General features: G+C 53.8%; 1 protein-coding gene across 3 annotated transcripts; it reads right to left on the bottom strand.

Moving 5' to 3' along the window:
• Window positions 1-308: 308 nt before the first annotated feature.
• LOC118892390 (H-2 class I histocompatibility antigen, Q10 alpha chain-like) lies at window positions 309-16,774 on the bottom strand. Of its 3 annotated transcripts, XM_036847048.1 has the most exons (9): window positions 16,431-16,774; window positions 12,495-12,602; window positions 6,792-7,052; window positions 5,294-5,569; window positions 2,497-2,766; window positions 2,280-2,375; window positions 1,922-1,954; window positions 1,593-1,685; window positions 309-767 (listed from the first exon to the last, which is right to left on the bottom strand). In XM_036847048.1, exons 2-8 carry the CDS (start codon window positions 12,541-12,543, stop codon window positions 1,621-1,623), a joined length of 1,050 nt encoding a protein of 349 aa, XP_036702943.1. In that variant the 5' UTR covers window positions 12,544-12,602; window positions 16,431-16,774; the 3' UTR covers window positions 309-767; window positions 1,593-1,620. The 3 variants fall into 3 exon arrangements, with proteins under 3 accessions (XP_036702943.1, XP_036702942.1, XP_036702944.1); XM_036847047.1 differs by having other exon boundaries at window positions 309-1,685; XM_036847049.1 differs by lacking the exon at window positions 16,431-16,774 and adding an exon at window positions 8,034-8,372 and having other exon boundaries at window positions 309-1,685; window positions 12,495-12,566.
• Between the last annotated feature and the right edge of the window lie 1,306 nt (window positions 16,775-18,080).

Below are 18,080 nucleotides of genomic sequence, written 5' to 3'. Positions count from 1 at the left end.
AGGTTTTCTTGGATTTCAGAATTGCAGATAAGGGATTGCAGACCTGTACTTGCTTGCCTATTTACAGAACAGCACAGTTGTCATTGAGACTTTTGGTGCAGTGGCCAGACTACCTGGCCTCACATCCCAGCTCTGTCATGAACCAGCTGTGGGGCCCTGGGCCTCAGTTTCCTTACCTGTAGCACAGGAGTATTAATTCTCCCGCACAGGTGTGCTTTGAGGATTAAACAGCTTAGTATACAGTAAAGTGCTTAGAACCCTGCTTAGTATGTGGTTTGCTCAGCATATATGGAACATGACAACATCACTGAGAAAGACAGACATTTAAGACACGTCTTCAGGACAATCTGATAATTACAAGCTCACTGCTGAGGTCCTGCAAGCCACCAGGGCAGGCTGAATCTTTTTCTAGTATTACAGTCGTTCACATCCTCAGGCTCGGAACCTCCCAGGGCTGCAGACACGGAGGTTTCAAAAGTCCCCACAGGAGTCTCTGTCACACCTTGGGGTCAGCTGAAGGGGAGGCAGAGGGTGCCCTGGGAGGGGTCTGGCCTTGTGTCCTTTATGACAGTGGAGCGCTCCCTCTCTCTGCCAGGGCTCTGGAGTCCCAGCCCCTTAGCACATCAAATGGCCGTGGGACTGGATTCTTGTTCACAGAGGAGACATGGGGTTTCTGCTCCACTGAAAATGCAGAGGTGAGGCTGGGCCTTCTCCAGACGTATCCTTCACAAGCATTTCCACAGGACACAGCGAAAAGGGGTCTTTCCCTTATTGTAAAAGTAACACGTGCTTATTGCAAAAATTCAAGTCATTCAAAAGGACAGGAAATAATGGAAAATATGGCCTGTGTTGTTTCTCATCCTCCAGCTGCCTGGGACCAACGAACAGGCCCCCAGGCACCTGTCTCTCTGAGCTTCTCCTCCTATACGCAAGGACACCCACTCACCACACCTACACTCACCCTCACATACACCCTATATCCTCTCACCCTCACACATACACACCCACACACCCTCACATACACATGTTCCCACCCTTGCCGCCTCCCCTACACCCTCACAGCCCCAACACTCTAATCTTTACAAAAGGGGATCAGACATATATAAAAGAACACACTTATAAATGAGGCAGGCATTCAGCCATTTCTTCCTGATGCTGGCAGGTGCATGAAGGGTGCTGCCCCTGTAGCTCTCTGACTATTGTTCTGGTTCTTCCCTGACTGCCCAGACCCTTGGTTTTCACGTTGGGGAAGCGGGAATGAGAATAACGTAGCCAAACTCACAGGGGGCCTGAGAGGCTCAAGTGGGATTTACACTTAACATGAAATCATTTTGCAACTTGTCAAGTGTAAAACAATCTGAGGAATTACTACTGCCCTCCTCCCCATCCCCGAAACAGGAAATAATTAGACTTTTAAAAGGACTTCAGGAAGATGGCAGAGCTGTCTTAGTGGCACAGGCCGCTTGTAACAAGGCTGATGGGGGGAGGACGCCTCAGTGCTGGGGTGGGGTGGGCCCTTCACAGTCAGATTTCACACCAGCCAGCCAGCGTGCGCAGGGGGCCTTCAGGTCCCCAAACACCCCACAAAACACCTCCTTGATCTGTGACGGTGACCTTCTGTCAGCAGATGAGTTGAGTAGCCCCAGCTCTTGCTGGGCTTTGGGAATTATGGGGGTCCTCTCCACCTGCAGGGAGAAAGGAGGGAGGTGACCCCAGCCCCCCCCCCCAACCCAGGTGGTGACTCCCTGGAGTGCTCCCTGCCCCCTCTGCCTGGCTCCAGGATGGCGGGATGGGGCGGGAGGCTGAGGCCAGGGAAGGCACCCACCCCATGCCCCGCCCCCATCCTGAGTTCCAAGGCATCCCGGCCATGCTTGAGAACACCTGGGGCTTCCTCTCCCCAACCGGTCCATCCCACAATCACCTGGGGCTTGCTCGTAAGATTCCTTATTCCTGGCTGTGGGGAAAGAGAACACAAGAGAGGAGGTGGGTGGTGTGTCCCCACCTTCCCCCTCCCGCTCCCGCTCTGGGCCCTTTCCAAAGTCAGGCCCAGTGGTCTCCCCTGACTGTGGGATCTGCAGGGTCCTCGGGGTGGTGTGCAGCCGTGGGGTGGGGACGTTTGGGCTTTTCCACAGGTGGGGGACAGGGGGCAGGACCTCAGCAGTAGTTGCTGCTCCCCAGGAGGGAACAGTTCTAGCTGCAGGGATGGGAGCACAGCATTCTTCCCTATAAGGCTGGACCAGCCAGAGGGCCTCCCACTCCTTTGTTTCTTCCCCACCTACCTTGAATGCACTTGGTCAAGATCACACCACCAACAACCACCAGCAAGACCAGGATGAGGGAGATAACCATGGCAATAAGTCCAGGATGAGAGGACTCTAAGAAAAGACAGAGAAGAGGGGGCACCCCCCCCATCCCAGTCCATGGGACTGTCTCCAGGTGCCCTGGGCCCTCCTCTGCCCCTCCTCACCCGCTCCGGGCCAAGCCCCAGCTCCTCACCCCAGGACACAGTGAGCGTGCGGTTCAGGCTGGAGTGCTGCACGTGGCAGGTGTACTGGGCCTTCTCCCCCGCCGGCACCCACACAGCCGCCCACGTCTGATAGGTGCCGTCCCCACTGGGGCGTGTCTCCACATACTCAGAATCCAGCTCCTTCTCCCCCAGCCACCAGCTCAGCAAGATGTCGTGTGGATAGAAGCCCAGGGCCCAGCACCTCAGGGTGGTGCCCCCATCCTTGGCCGAGTGCTTTGTTATCCGCACTGTGGGTGGCTCTGCGGGGAGAGGTGGAGCGAGGAAGGCTGGTGAGTGCCTGCTCTCTGCCCATCCCTCATGCTTAATCCTGGGCTCCTCCCGCAGCCTCCAGGGTGGAGGGCAAGGAAATAGGGACAGGGTCTCTCTCCAGGGGAGGCACCCAATTACTGCTGCAAGCAGGGACAACCCATTGCCCACCATTCCAGAGGGGCACTGTCCCGGGAACTTCCATGAGGGGGATATGACTTCCTGTCCTCAACCTCCAAGGAGGGTCCTGGGTGGGGCTATTGGGCCCTAGACTGACCCTCCCCCTTCTCCCTACAGAGACCCTAGGGTTTTCTCAGAGACTTGACATACTTGCCCCTGTGACTTCCTGCATACAGGAGGTGCCTAATAAGAGTTTGCTGGGGCTTCCCTGGTGGCGCAGTGGTTAAGAATCTGCCTGCCAATGCAGGGGACACGGGTTTGAGCCCTGGTCCGGGGAAGATCCCACATGCCGCGGAGCAACTAAGCCCGTGCGCCACAACTACTGAGCCTGCGCCCTAGAGCCCGCGAGCCACAACTACTGAAGCCCGTATGCCACAACTACTGAAGTCCGTGCGCCTAGAGCTCTGCAACAAGAGAAGCCACCACAATGAGAAGCCTGCGCCCTGCAACAAAGAGTAGCCCCCGCTCACTGCAACTAGAGAAAGCCCGCGTGCAGCAGTGAAGACCCAATGCAGCCAAAAATTAAATAAATGAATAAATAAATAAATTTATTAAAAAAAAAAAGTTTGTTAAATGAGGGCAAGAAGGATGATACTTCTCTGACCCTATAATGAGAATGGTTATGACTGTGGGCTCCGGAGCTGGACATCCTGGATATGAAGCCCAGTCTGACTCTTGTCCACAACCCTCTGCCAGCACTCAGGGCCTTCCTTCATCATTCCTTCCGCTCAGAGTTCGAGTTCCAAATGACGTAATTTGGGGTGATAGTTCATTTTCTGTATCAACTTCCCTGGGCCACGGGATGCCCAAGCATTTGGTCAAACATCTTTCTGGGTGTGTGATGGTGTTTCTGGGTGGTATTAACATTTGAATCAGTGGACTAAGTAAAGCAGATTGCCTTCTGCAATGTGGGTGAGCCAGTTCACTGAGCTGAAGATCTGAGCGGGACAAGGAGGCTGGGTAATAGGGAGCTCCTCTAGCCTGACTACTGAGCTGGAACACTGGTCTTTCCTGCCTTGAGACTCAAAATGAAACACTGACTCTTCTTGGGTCTTGAACTTTCCAGCATTCGGAGTGGAACTACACCACTGGTTCTCCTGGTTCTCAGGCCTTTGGTCTCAGACCAGAACTGCAACATCAGCTCTTCCTGGGTCTCCAGCTTGCTGACTGCAGATCTTGGAACTTCTCTACCTCCATAGTCATGTGACCCAACTCCTTAGAACACATCTCTTTTTTTCTTTCTCTATGCATCCTGTGGGTTCTGTTTCTGTGGAGAATCCTGACTAATCTACCAGGTGAAGGACATAGGACAACACCTGGTGCTGAATGAGAGTTCCACACTACTTATTTAACGCACACCAATATGTTTGCTTTGGGGAGGCAGCAGGTATTATTACCATCCTCATTATACTGATGAGGACACTGAGGCACAGAGAGGGCAAGTAACGTGCCCAAGGTCACACAGCCAGCAAATCCTGGAGCTGGGATGTGTATCTAGAGGCTAGGCTCCAGTGCCTGAGCCCTGAACCACCACGCTCTGCTCTCATAATCACATCTTCTGCTCCTGATGTTATCTGTCCTGTCCTCCCTTTGAGGAATATCCTCCCCATTACCTCAACTGATTCACATCCCACTACTCAATCACCAGACATCACGGTGTGCTGGGTGCTCTGATCAGCCCCACCCCCAGCAGCCTCCCTGACCACCACAGCTGCGAGGCTTTCACCCTCGGCACCCCAAAGCACCCACCTTCCCTAGTGTCCATCCCAGCCCTTGCGTCTCCAGCCCTGCTGACTGGGTTCAGGAGAAGTTTGCGATGCACCTGGAGTCTGGGGAGCATGTTTAGCATGAGGGGTATGAGGGAGGAGAGGGGCAAAGGGCTTCAGTTTCCCTGGCAGTCCCCAGTGGTCCAGGGAGCGGCGAGGGATGCTATCCCCTGGGGCCTGGGGTCTGTTTCCCAAGGAGCAGAGCCAAAGGATGTTAAACCCCAAAAGGAATTTATGAGCACCTAGTTGAACCCACTCGCCCTGTAGATGAACAAAATGAGGCCCAGAATAAGGGGGTTTATTCTCCAAGACCACACTGGGACAGGGGAGACTCCAGAACTCCCCACTCCATCTCACTTGGAGTGAAGGCCTGTGGTCTGCGCTTTCTTCCTCCTCTGCAGGAAAAAGCTGTTGGCTAGCTGGCCATCTTTCTGGGTCCCAGTGGGCTTGTCTGAGCCAGGGGGACACTGCCTACTTCCTCACCACCCCCCCCCAAAGGCTTCTCTGTCAAATGGTATGGCTCTCGAGAATGGGAGCATGGGGCCATTCTGCATTGCCACAGGGTGGGCCTTACCTCTCCGGCTGAATCTCTGGCCTCCCAGCTCCAGGTATCTGTGCAGGGAGGCAAGGCAGGGGCCTTCCAGGTAGGCCTTGTCGTACTCTGCGTAGCAGCGCTCTGTCTCCCACCAGTGCTTTGTCCGCGTGGCCACGGGCTCAGCTGACACCCAGCTCAGGGTTTCCAGGTCCAGCGACAGGTGGTCCTGCCCATCGTAGCCAAACTGCCAGAAGCCCCTGTAGCGGCCGTCTTCCTGGATCTCACAGCCGAACATGCGCTGAGTGCTGTGCATGCCTGTGTGTGCAGGTAAGAAGGCTTTGGTTAGTGGTGGCCGGGGGCGTCAAGTCCCTGAGAGCCGCGGAGAAGCCCACCACCCAGAGGGGCCTCCAAAGGGCGGAGGGACAGGGTGTCAGCATTTAAAAAAAACAAAAACTGGGGCTTCCCTGGTGACGCAGTGGTTAAAAATCCATCTGCCAATGAAGGGGACATGGGTTCGATCCCTGGTCTGGGAAGATCCCACATGCCATGGAGCAGCTAAGCCCGTGCGCCACAACTATTGAGCCTGCACTCCAGAGCCCGTGAGCCACAACTACTGAAGCCCGCACGCCCGTGCTCTGCAACAAGAGAAGCCAATGCAATGAGAAGCCCGCGCACCGCAGTGAAGAGTAGCCCCCGCTTACTGCAACTAGAGAGAAAGCCCGCGCGCAGAACTGAAGACCCAATGCATCCAAAAATAAATAAATAAAATAAATAAGTTTATTAAAAAAAGTCTCCCAAGTAATTTTGATAAGCAGCCTGGGCTGAGAAACCTGCTGGGCCTCTCATGTGGGACGAACACTCAAGTTCATAATTAGACACATCCTTATTTCATATCCCACACTACTTATGGGTGTATAATGTCCTCAGTGCTAAGACTATGTCATGCCATGCTTATCCCGGGGGCCCTGGGCTGATGCACAGCCCTTCCCAGGCTCAGTCCTTTCTATCTACTCTTTCTGAGGCCTCTGGGGACCCGAGGCTTTTAGTCTGGTCATTTGGGTGTGTCTGGGCACAGAGCAGGAGGGTGCTGTGTGAACAAGCTGTGCTCCATAAGCACTTCATTGAGAATTAGCAGCAGCCTTGGTGGTAGGTGTAAGGTCGCTGTTGCTGAGATGGGGAAGCTGAGATGGCATCCTGAGGACCTGGGGTGGGCCGGTGTGATTTGAGGGTGGTGCGTGAGGCAGGGAAAAGCCTCTCCCAGTCTGCTGAGGTGCAGAACCCTGGGTAGCCAAGGGGAGAGGGGGAGGTATCGTGGGCCCTCTGCTCCTGTGGACGCTTGCTGCACTGGCCTGTGGGCTGGCTGCTGAAGCCCCGACTGATTCTGAGGCCCTGAGGCCCCTGCTTGGCTGTCGGGGGAAGGAGACTGAGAAGAGCCAAGTATCAGAAGCTTGCCCCACACCCTATGACAGGCATGGCTGCCTCGAGGGTCAGTGTGCAGAGCGTGAAGGAAGGAGCATGGCGAGTCCGCCCAACGCACCGCTGCTGTGGTTGTGGTAGCCCATCACCGTCCACATCTCCACCTGCTGCACCTCCGCCCATTTCTCCTGCTTCTTGGTCTCCGTCTCCCAGTACTGGGCATCCATTGGTGTCATCCATGGGGCCTGGGGCTCAGCCTTGCCCACACGACTGTCAAACCGGATGAAGGGCTGGTCGTCCACGTAGCCCACAGCCAGAAACTTCGGGAGGCTCGGGCCTGGCTCTGATAGGGCCAGGTAGTAGTAGTGGAGCGAGTGTGTCCCTGTGGAAACACACACTGGTCTCAGGCTCACGTGGACTGCCAGGGTCTGCACTGGGTGGGGGTCGGGGGGTGGTGGTCAGTGTGCTGGGTAGGGTTGGCAGTGGAGACTTATCCAGAGAATTCGTTATCAGCAAGAGCAAGAACTGGGAATTTCAGTGGAAAAAATAAGGGCATCCAAAAAGTTTAAATATAGACAGAATCAGTCAAACACTGAGAACGAAGTTCATGCATTAAGGAAGTTTCTCAGCTCTTCTTCACTCAGGGCCTCCTTACTCATACTTTATACTCATCTCTAATAAGTATGATTGTCTGGTTTCCCATTTCACAATTAAAAAGATTTCTTTTTAAGAGTTGGTTGTTAAGAAGCTTAATTTATGTGGAACTATTCATTGCCCAGACATGCCTGGGAAAGGTTGGCCATCATTCTTAGCTTGAATCACTGCTGCCAAGCTGGTGGCATCTTGACTCCATTCCCCACTCCCTCCTGCTCCCACAGCAGACGTTACTAGCCAATCTCTTTTCTCTTTGAGTCCAAATGCTGCCTCTCTACTATGTCTCCAAAAGCACCAACTCATCAGTTAAACTTGGTGCTGGAGATGAAATCTACTTAGCAGCCAGTCCTGACTCAAGCTATTAAAACAAACGCTGTATCTTAAGAAACTCAGGCCACATTTCTCAGAGATATCCCTGGCTTACTCTCTTACCTAATTTAAAAAAAAACTCTTTGCTCAGAAGTTTTTATCCCTCAACACTCCTGTCTGTGTTATTTTTCGCCATAGCACTACACTTCCTAGAGAATATGCACTTTGTTTGTCTTGTTAATGGTCTGCCTCTCCTCTGCAGTGTCAGTTCCCTAAGGGCAGCGATTCCTGTATGGATTGTTCTGTTTCCCCAGCACCTAGATTAGCTTCTGGCACACAGTAGGTGCTCGATGGTTGAACATTCAAGTGAGAAAGAAGTCAAACACATCTCCACACTCACAGCTCTTTTTTTACTGCTTTCCTGTTACTTCAGGCCACACCAAACTCCTCCCAGGCCCTCTGAACCTGCTGTTTCTTCTGCCCTGGGCACTCCCCTCTCTGTTTTCTCTCAGCCAGTCTCCTCATCCCTCAGGTTGCAGTGAGGTGTCCCCTCCTCCAGGAAGTCCTCCTGATTTCAGCCTGATGTCCCTCAGAGGGGTCTCAATAGTTTCCTGTGCTCCCTGTGAAACTGTGGACTCCATGAGGGTGGGCAATACATCCGACTCTGTCATCGCTGTTTCCCCAGGGCCTAGCAGCACAGCTGGCACACAGTGAGCACTTACTTCCGGCCTTTGTTGAACTGGACAAAAAATAAGAACATGAATGGCAGTGACAATAATCACAGCTGCCATTTTTGGAATGACCACTGTGTGCCTGCACTGGTTTAACTGCTCTTCACTCACTCTCTCAGCTGATCTTTACAATAAACCTACGAGGTCAGTGTGGTTGGCCCCATTTTACAGATAAAGGAACCGAGGTCCAGGGGAGGCCACGTATAGCACTCAAAGGCATGCACTAGAAAGAGGGCAGCCCAGATTCTCTCCCCAGGGTTTGCTGCCTTTTTCTAAGCTTAGGAAAGAGGTGTTCTCTTCTCACGGCTGGAGAAACCTCCTCACGGGAGGCAAGAGGGGTCAATGTTAAGAGTGTTTGAGTGAAGGGTTAACATCGGGCCTGGGCTGGTGTGGGCCTCCTGGGAAACGCCTGGAGTCTCTCTCACGGTGCTGTTTGCTTGCACACCATTGAGTTAAGATCAGTGTGGCGTGCTCCTGTGCTGGCAGATGTGAACGGGCACAAAGGCGTTGGGGAGAACAGAGGCTACGGTTTCTCTGTGTCAAGGTGACCCACCCACTCCTTAGCTCTGATCTGCAGCAGCTCTACCTGCCCTGGAAGTGAGGGAGGGCAAAGATCCTGTGTCTTTGGGTAGCTGCTGGCCTCCTGGGTGGGGAGGAAGCCATGCAAGCTGGGCTTCCTGTCCTGCCTCTGTCTCCCCAGCTCAGGAAGCATAGTGTGGCAGGCTGAATAATGGCCCCCCAAGATACCCCTGGAACCTTTGAATGTTACCTTATATGGTAACAGGAGTTTTGCAGATGAAATTAAGGATCTTGAGATGGAGAGATTATCCTGGGTTGTCTAGGCAGGCCCTAAATGTGTCCTTAGAAGAGGGAGGCAGAAGGAGAGTCCATGACGTCAGAGGAGAAGGTGATGTGAAAGCAGAGAAAGATGCAGGAAGGCACCATGTGCCAAGAAATGCAGCTCTAGAAGCTGGAAAAGGCAAGGAAACAGATTCTCCGTTACAGCCTCTTTAGGGAGCTGGCCCTGCCAACACCTTGATTTCAGCCCAGTGAAACCCATTTTGGACTTCTGACCTCCAGAACTGTAAGAGAATAAATGTGTAGCTTTAAGCCACCAAGTTGTGGTCATCTGTTACAGCAGCTACAGGAAACAAATAGTATTCGACTGAAGCCCATTAGGTCCTGAGAGTTTGGTGGCCAGTGAGTCCTGGGGCCGGGGGAGGGTAGTGGAGGGGGGAGGGAGAGAGAGAGAGAGAGGAGAATGCACCATCTGGGAGCAAGGACATCCTCTGAAAGCTGTGCCAAAGACTGAGGGACAGGGCTTCCCTGGTGGCACAGTGGTTGAGAATCCGCCTGCCGATGCAGGGGACACGGGTTCGAGCCCTGGTCTGGGAAGATCCCACATGCTACGGAGCAACTGGGCCCGTGAGCCACAACTACTGAGGCTGCGCGTCTGGAGCCTGTGCTCCGCAACAAGAGAGGCCGCGATAGTGAGAGGCCCGCGCACCGTGATGAAGAGTGGCCCCCGCTTGCCGCAACTAGAGAAAGCCCTCGCACAGAAATGAAGACCCAACACAGCCAAAAATAAATAAATAAATTAATTAATTAAAAAAAAAAAAAAAAGACTGAGGGACACAGAAGTAGAGGCCCAGGAACTCTGCTACTCCTGTCACCTAAGCAAAGAGGCCGTGAACGGGCTGATGTGCTCTTCCCCAGGTGTGGAAAATGCAGGAAAGAGCAAGTGATCCTGAGGTCAGGCCCGGTGGGAAAGGGAGCAACACACACCTGGTCGTTCTGTTAGGGCAGGTGCACGACCTTGCTTACTATGTGATGTTACTATTTATTAATGTTAGCTGCTTTCGTGGCCCGTTACTTTTGGTTAAAATGAAGGGAAGTCGATCCATATATATATATTTTAAAATTTACAAAACACTTTTAAAGCACTTAGGGGCTGGCCCTGTCCTGAGCACTTTATAAGATGTTGGCCAGGTCATCCTCATAACAACTCTATCAGGCGGGTACTATTGTACCTATCTATGACATATGGGGAAACTGAGCCACAGGGAGGCAAAGCCACCTGCAAAGCTCACACCAGTAGTGAAAGGCAGGAACAGATTGCACACCCAGATTCTCGAGGTGATCCTTGGCTTGCACCCGCCCTTTAGTGAACACACTTCTGGGTGACACTGAGCGGCTGAGGACACATGAGGAGGCCCCTCCCCATGGCATCTCTCCACTCTCTGCCCTCCCAAGACACCATCCTGTTTGCAATTTAAGATGGCTCAGCTCTGCTCATCCTGGCAGCCTAGATCATATGGCCCAGCAGGGCCCACCCTGCCGCCCCACTCAGCAAGTACTTTCTGAGCACCTACTGTTTGGCTATCTCCGAGGCCTTGGGGATGCTGGGATAACCCAAAGAGCCCCAAGTGCCTGCTCTCAGGAAGCTTACATGAATGTAGGATAAGCAAGATAAATGAGTAAAATGTATGGTAGGCTGGATAGTGATAAGTGCTGAGGGAAAAAAATAAAGCAGAGATATACAAAATGTTAGGGGAGGAGTTGAAAATTTTAGATCGAATGGGCAGGGAAGGCCTTCCCAGAAAGGAAACTCTTAAACAACTCAAGGAACCAGCATGTAAAGATCTGGGAGACAGAATTCCAGGTCTGCAGAGGGGAAAGTCAGTGCAAAGGTCCTGAGGCAGAAGCATGCTTGGGGTGTTCTGAGGCTGCTGCAAGAATGCAGGGGAAAAATAAAATGGTGGTGTGATTCAGTGTAGTAGGTGTAGGGGTGAAAGAAGGGGCTGAATTCTGAATCCTTTCCAGGCTTGTCCAGAAGGTGTCTGGAATGGCCTGGATATAGCCCTCTGGCCTAGCCATCCCTGCCACGAGGGCTCTGGTTCCTGGCATCGGCTCTGCCCTGGACTGCTTCACCATGGCCTACATCCTGGCATCTGGTACCCATCCTGAGAGTCAAGGACCTGCTTTTAGGGCAAGTTCATGATTGTGACCCCCTCAGCTGACTCAGGCACTGCCTCCCCTGTATCCAGGGAGGGGCCTGCCATCCCTTCCTCTCTGAAAATCCCACTGCTCTCTGCTCTGCCTGCCAGATGGTCTTGAGAGCCCAGCCGGCTCTCTGCAGGGGCTCACACCCTGCCCATTCCCATCTTTTCCCCAGGAGGACAGTCTCAGCTGGGACTAGACTCCCACTTGCTAACTGGGCCCAGGAGGGATCATCATGCCTTGGGCTGCAGCCCAGAGTGTGGCAAAAGAAGCTGAAGGAGGCCATCCATCTCCTGGCTTTGGAGGTGATACCACCTGCCAGGCTGGGAGGGGTCAGTGCCAGGCACTGTGGGGCCATGGCAGGAGGAAGTGGGGGACACACAGCAGGCGTCCAGGGGGATCTGCTCCTGCTGTGACATGGCCTAAGGAAGTGGCTACATGCCCATCGTTGCTTCAGGGCCTGTTGGTATCATCAGCTTCCCACCCCCGACCCCCTCCACTGCCACTTCCTGGTCACTGGTCCATGTGGCCAGTCCCCTGACAAGGAGCAGTCCTGCACCCGCTTTGGCCCAGCCTTTTACCTCCTCTGACTGTGGTGGAGGAGGGACGAGGCCAGCCCCTTTCCCACTCTGCCCAGGAGACTGTTTTGCATCTGCGTCACTTCCCCCCCCACAATCATGTAGCACTGCCAGTGGCCTTGAGGAAGTTATTTCACAGCTCCAAGCCTTGGTGTCCTCATCTGTAAGTGGGTGCAATTAACGGACCTGCTCCAGAGTGCTAGAGCATTCAGTGAGATAATGAAAATAAGGAAGAAGGACAGGCATGGAGACCTCATCTTCTTAGTCTCAGTCTTTTCCTATTCTGAAGGGAGAGGTGGCCGTGGGAAGGAGAGAGCTGGAGTCGGGGGTGGGGAAAGATGCCTGAGTGCGGGGCCAGCTTGCTGGAGGTCAGGTCTCATCCCCTGGGACACCCTCCAAAGGCTCTGGCCTCTGTGTCCTCTACTCTGGTAGAGTTCCCCCACCCCAAGACAGTCCACCAGATTCCCAGGCTGTGCACACGGCCTCCTGCAGACTGGGGGCTCCTGGCCTCCACCATCCTACCCCTTGTTCAGCAGGCAGGCACGATCTTACTTGCAGGCCACGGCTTCTTTTCCAACTTCAGGTGTGCCAGTTCTGCCATCACCACTTTTGCCCTGGCCGCCGGGCTATCGGCCACCAAGGGCAGCCCCCAGGGACTCTCTGCAAGGGAGAAATGGAAAAGGGAAGTATGAATCTCAAGGTATAAAGGTATACCTATAAAGGTATAAACATCCTACGCATCCTTGTGTTCGCTGGGAGAGATAGTATGGAATGACAATGAGAGGCACGTTGAAAGGGAAGAGGGACGTGGCGCCTTTGCCACAAGAGTGGCTGGAAACTCCCCCCAGCATCCAGGCACAAAGCCAGCAGGGCTGAGTTCTGGGCCTTGGTGCCAGGCGTGGTTCCTGAGCTTTACAAGTATTGATTCGTGGTGTTTTCCCTGCATTCCTGTGAGGCAGGTCTTGATTGTTCCCACTTAGAGAGGAGGGAAACCAGGACTGGGCTTTGCTAGAGGTTCTCCATCCGGCTGCCCAACACTGCTTTGACAGTCCTGCCATTGATATGGATTTAGTGGATTTGAGGGTAAGGGAGGGCTGGACACTGGCGGGCGTTGAAAACTCCCAGGTGATTCTCATGTGCTGCCAGGAGGAGAGCCCAGGTACACTCCTGGCGCTACCTGGCTCTGCCCTGCCCACCTGCTCAGCTGTGCCGGCCCTGACCTCTTCCCTTGCAATATTACTCATTTGACAAACATCTATTGAGCACCTACTACAAGCCAGCAACTGAGCCAGGTGGGAGTGTGTGTGGGGACAGAGAGACAGGCATAGCCTCCAGGAAGCTCAGGTCTGGCAGGGAAGGGGACAATTGAGCAATTAAACAAGCAGATCCAGTAAGGCCAGTGGGGGCTGACAAGTGTTGGGGAGCAGGAGGTACCAGGTGCCCAGCATCCTGGGGCAGGAGGGTGCTGAGGTCAGAGGTCTTATAGGCTGAAACCTGAAGGAGACCTCCCCAGTGTGAGTTACCAGGCAGTAGGGTGGGTGAGGAGGGAAGAAAATTTTGGGCTCGTGAGTCTAGTGTAGTTTCAGAACTTGCTGCATCAGCCTCACCTGGGGAAATGCAAATTCTTGGGCCCCGGCCCTACTGAATCAGAAGCTCTGGGGGTGGGTCCTAGCTTTCTGTAGTTCAGCAAGCCCTCTGGGTGATTCTAAGGTTTGAGGACTGCTCTAGGGAAAAGCACTAGCACATGGGAATGGCTGGACTGAAAAAGAGTGTGGTGTGTTCAGGAAAACCAAGGTCAAGGGACGACTGCAAATGCAAGAGATGAGTCTGGGGAGGAAAATAAGGGCTAGATTGCCTCTTCGTGCCTCAGTTTCTCCTTGAGGCCAAACTGGGTCAGGTCCTATGGGCTGGAGTTCAAGGGCAAGGTCTGGGCCAGAGAAAGGGTGTGGCTGTGGACAGCATGGAGGGGACCCTGAATCCCTGGCTTAGATGAACCTGAGATGGAGTGCAGGAAGGGGGAGGCAGAGTAACAAGGGCCCGCAGAGTCACGTGAGGAGGAGGGTGGAAAGGGGAAGAGGGAGACCAGAAGCAGTCTCAGTGGTCATGGCCCTTGAAGTTCTATAGGACTGGCCTCTGCAGTCCCTCCCCTAGCCTGCCCTTGATGCTGCTCCTATCTCAGTGCCCGCTGGTTGCCCAGGCCAGATACCCAAGAGTACGGCCCTTACCCTGCTCTCACCCCCACTCCCCAGGCCCTAATTCCAGCTTTGCTGTAGTAACCAGCTTTGTAATCATTTATCTCTACTTAATCTGTCTCTCACACAGTTTTGATCCCAAGGGCCACTGATTAGTTCTGCCATCTCCTCTCACCCGGCCAGGACTTGCTGCCTCAGTTTTTGCCTGAGGCAGCATGGGCTCCAGAGCCAGCCTGGAATCCAAATCCTAACCAGCCGTGAGACTCTGTGAGACCCTGGGTAGCCAGTTAACCTCTCTGAGCCTCAGTTTCCCTATATTTACCATGGGGATAATAATTGAATCCTTGTCATAGGGTGCTGCTATGAGGCTTAGAACTCCCTGCTGCATGACTCATGATATCTGCCCCTTGAAATCCACTTCTTCATTCCCCACCTCCTGCAGGGAAAGCCTGGCATCCAGGAGTGTTTGTGAGGGGGATTGCTGGAGATGCCTAGCTACCTCCCTGCCATGTGCCATCTCTTTCCTACAGTTTGGCACACACCAGGGTCACCCTCCATTCCTTCCCTCCTTGGCTTGGGGACCTGTCCCCCTGGGCCAGCCTTGACCATTCCCCTCACAAGGCTACACGGTCTATGCACACACACCCATGACCATCCCTGCCATGCAGAACTGGAATTGCCTATGCGCCCCTATATCACCCCTGGGGGGAGCTGTAAGAAGGATCCTCAGGGGATGTGTGAACCTGAGAACCAGGACTGGTTACAGTCTTGGCCCAGAGACACAGTGTGACCAGTCCTGGTTTTCAGGTTCACAGCCCCACTTCCCTGGGGTCCCTGTTCCAGGGACACTGGCCAAACTCTTCCCCATCCCTGGCTCCATTCTCTCCACTGATCTCCTGCCCAGACATCCAGGGTGATTCTCCTTCAAGTGTTTCCCATGGGGAGCTGAGGGCTGAATCCTCCTGAAGGTGCATCCTATTGCATTCAGGAGCCTCAACTTGGAGAGAAAAGATAACCTCTTTATTTTCACTAACCTCTAGCTGAAGTTTGGCCTTTCTTCCATGCTGAATGGAGGCAACAAAGCTCAGCAGGATTAGCAGAACCTGTGCTTTGGTCTCTGATAGAAGCCACAGATGTTTTCGAATCACATGACAGTTGTTGCAGACACCTGGAAATATGCTTTACCCTCACTACTTCCAAATTCTGGGAATTGTTGCTATTTAATGCATTCTTTAATGTGCTAACTTAGAAGCACATATATTATATATCACAAACTTATATTTCTAGTTAAATTTTTTAATAGCTTTATAAAAACATAATTGGGTTCCTTTGGAATCCTATGTATGTCATTTTATGTATTAGAAACATTCTGAGACAGGGTCCAAGCACAAAAAAGTTAGGAACTCCGACTCTGGATCCCAGTGCTGCCACCTAGCGCCCGCTCTGGGCCCTATTTTTAATCTGTAAATTGTAAATTTTGTATGTTCTGAGAGCTGAAATGGCTTCTTGGACGTGAAGCCCTTAGAACAGAGCCTGGAATAAAGGACATCAGCTATTATTACTGCCATGATGGTGGACACTCCCCGCCTGTGCTAATAAACTTTCAGGCATCTGTGCGGTCAGGGTGGGCGGTGCTCGGTGGGAGCGGTCGGGAATCCAGGGGGAGGTCCGGCCCTGCAGTTCTGCGTGCAGAACGGAAATGGCTAAAGGATGGAAATTCCCCGCTAGGTCAGAAAAATCTTTGTTGCTCCGCATCACCCGCCACCTCAACAAGGGGCTGCCCGGGCAACCCGAGAGAACCTCGCCAAGGAGCCAGGGAGACCTATAGCGATGGGCAGGTGCCTCGCCGAGCTAGCAGGCAGAGGCTGTGCAGGCGGCGCTCAGGTTCCTGCCTCCACGGAGCTTCCCCAGGGCCTTCCTGGAGGACCCAGCCCTGGGAGCCGAGCGCGATCGGCGTCCTCCAGAGAGGCCAAGGGACCCCCAGGAAGCTGTGGCGTCGGCTGGTTACTACCAGCCCCCGCGCCCCGCCAGCCCCCCGGGGTCCCCACCCTCTTGGCCGCTCAGTCCGATCAGGGGTCTGAAATGGGAGGCGGCAAAACAGGGGCCCTGCCTAGCCCGGGGCTCAGCGATCCCTGCGATCTTGGATCAGCTCTCCAATTCACCATCCCGCCCCCTCCCCCAAACCCGGAATAGCTTCCGCGTTCTTGGCGGATCTCTCCCTAGCACCGCCACAGGCGCGAGGCTGCGGGACGATTGGGGGTCCGCCCCCGGCTCCCACACCTCTCCGCCCGGTTACCTGCTGCGCCCTCCCGCACCAGTCCCAACAGCAGCAGCAGCAGCAGCGGTGGCGGCGGCGACCGCCGGTCCCGCACACTGCCGGGACTCTGCGGTCGCCTGATCGGCAGCCTCACGCGCTGCCCCAGGGTGCCGGTCCCGGTGGAGTCCGTCTTCAGCTGTGGGGCAGGGGCCTCGTGCCAACGCCGGCCGCCGTCCGGCCGTAGGACGCGTCCCTCGCCGGGGTCCGGGCGGGAGAGCTGCGACCCCGGCAGCTGCGACCCCGCCCTGGCTCAGGTTCAGGCTCCGGCCGGTCTCTGGCTGCGCCTCCACCGCACTCACCCTGGGGCCCGCCCGCAGGTCCTTGATGGCGCCCTCTGGTGGTCTCGGGAAAAAAACCATGAAAAAACCCCCAATCGTTTGTGATAATTGTGAAATACAGCACATATGCTTCTTTACTGCCTCACGAAACGAGACCACGAGACCAGGCAGTGAAGCTCAAGTTACAAGCATTTGGAAAGTCGGGCCGTGTCTGAGACAACTGTCATGTGATTCGAAAACACCTGTGGTTTCTGTTGGGGACCGAGGCAACCGTCCTGCTACCACCACTGAGCTTTGCTACCTCTACTCATCACGGGATGAATGGCTAAATTTCAGCTAGAAGTTAGTGAAAATAAAGGTTATTTTCCCCATCTGGGTTCACAGACCCCCTGAATTGTGACCAGGGATTCCCATGTTCAGGATAATAGTTTTCAGCTGGGCCTTTTCTGGTATTTGAAAATTCATAGGAAGAGCTTTGGTGATCCTGATTGGGGCGAGTGAGGGGAGCAATTTACACAACAGAGGGAAAGGCCAGAAGTACAGCTTTGCGCTGTCTCGGGGCCACCACACACATGGTGTCCTGCCAGGACAACGGGAGAGGAGAAGCCGGATTGTAATGATCTGAGTCTAGAACACAACGTTTGTTGAGTTTTAATATTGTCAAAAGAACACAAGGAGGGGAAAGAATAGAGGAAGTTGGGCATCAGAAAAATCTAGTTAATCGAGGGACTTCCCTGGTGGCACAGTGGTGAAGAATCCGCCTGCCAATGCAGGGAACACGGGTTTGAGCCCTGGTCCTGGAAGATCCCACATGCCGCGGAGTAACTAAGCCCGTGCGCCACAGCTACTCAGCCTGCGAGCCACAACTACTGAGCCCATGTGCCACAACTACTGAAGCCTGGGCGCCTAGAGCCCATGCTCTGCAACAAGACACCGCAATAAGCCCACGCACCGCAATGAAGAGTAGCCCCCGCTCGCCACAACTGGAGAAAGCCCGCACACAGCAACGAAGACCCATGTAGCCAAAAATAAATAAATTTATAAAAAAAAAAATTCTCACCCTTCACAACCTTTGGGTAAGCTTCATCTACCAATAAGAGGCTCCCTGGCCAAGGTCTTCACTGCTCTGGCTTGAGAGCTTTGAGGGGAGGAAGGAGGAAGCAAGATGGTAAACAGGCCTCCTTCTGTGGGGGAGTGCTGGCTACCATCACCTAAGAGCAGGAAGGAACCACAAAGTTCTCTGAGCTGGAGCCCTTGGCCTCTCTCACACTTCCCCCACCTTCCAAGGTCTGCTTAGCTCACCTTCAGAGAAAGACAAGGCAAGAGAAGAAATACTAAAAGTTGTCCAGGT

This window comes from Balaenoptera musculus, chromosome 3 (assembly GCF_009873245.2).
Source record: "Balaenoptera musculus isolate JJ_BM4_2016_0621 chromosome 3, mBalMus1.pri.v3, whole genome shotgun sequence".
NCBI lineage: Eukaryota > Metazoa > Chordata > Mammalia > Artiodactyla > Balaenopteridae > Balaenoptera > Balaenoptera musculus.
Note: the sequence above shows the minus strand (reverse complement) of the source record. Positions and strands in the feature narration are given on the sequence as shown.

Coding starts and splice junctions, on each gene's coding strand:
- LOC118892390 (XM_036847047.1), bottom strand. CDS start 12,543: ATGGCAGAACTGGCACACCTGAAGTTGGAAAAGAAGCCGTGGCCTGCA. Junction 5,570..6,791: donor CTACCACAACCACAGCAGCG/GTGCGTTGGGCG, acceptor CTGCACACACAG/GCATGCACAGCACTCAGCGC. Junction 1,686..1,921: donor ATCTTACGAGCAAGCCCCAG/GTGATTGTGGGA, acceptor TTCTCCCTGCAG/GTGGAGAGGACCCCCATAAT.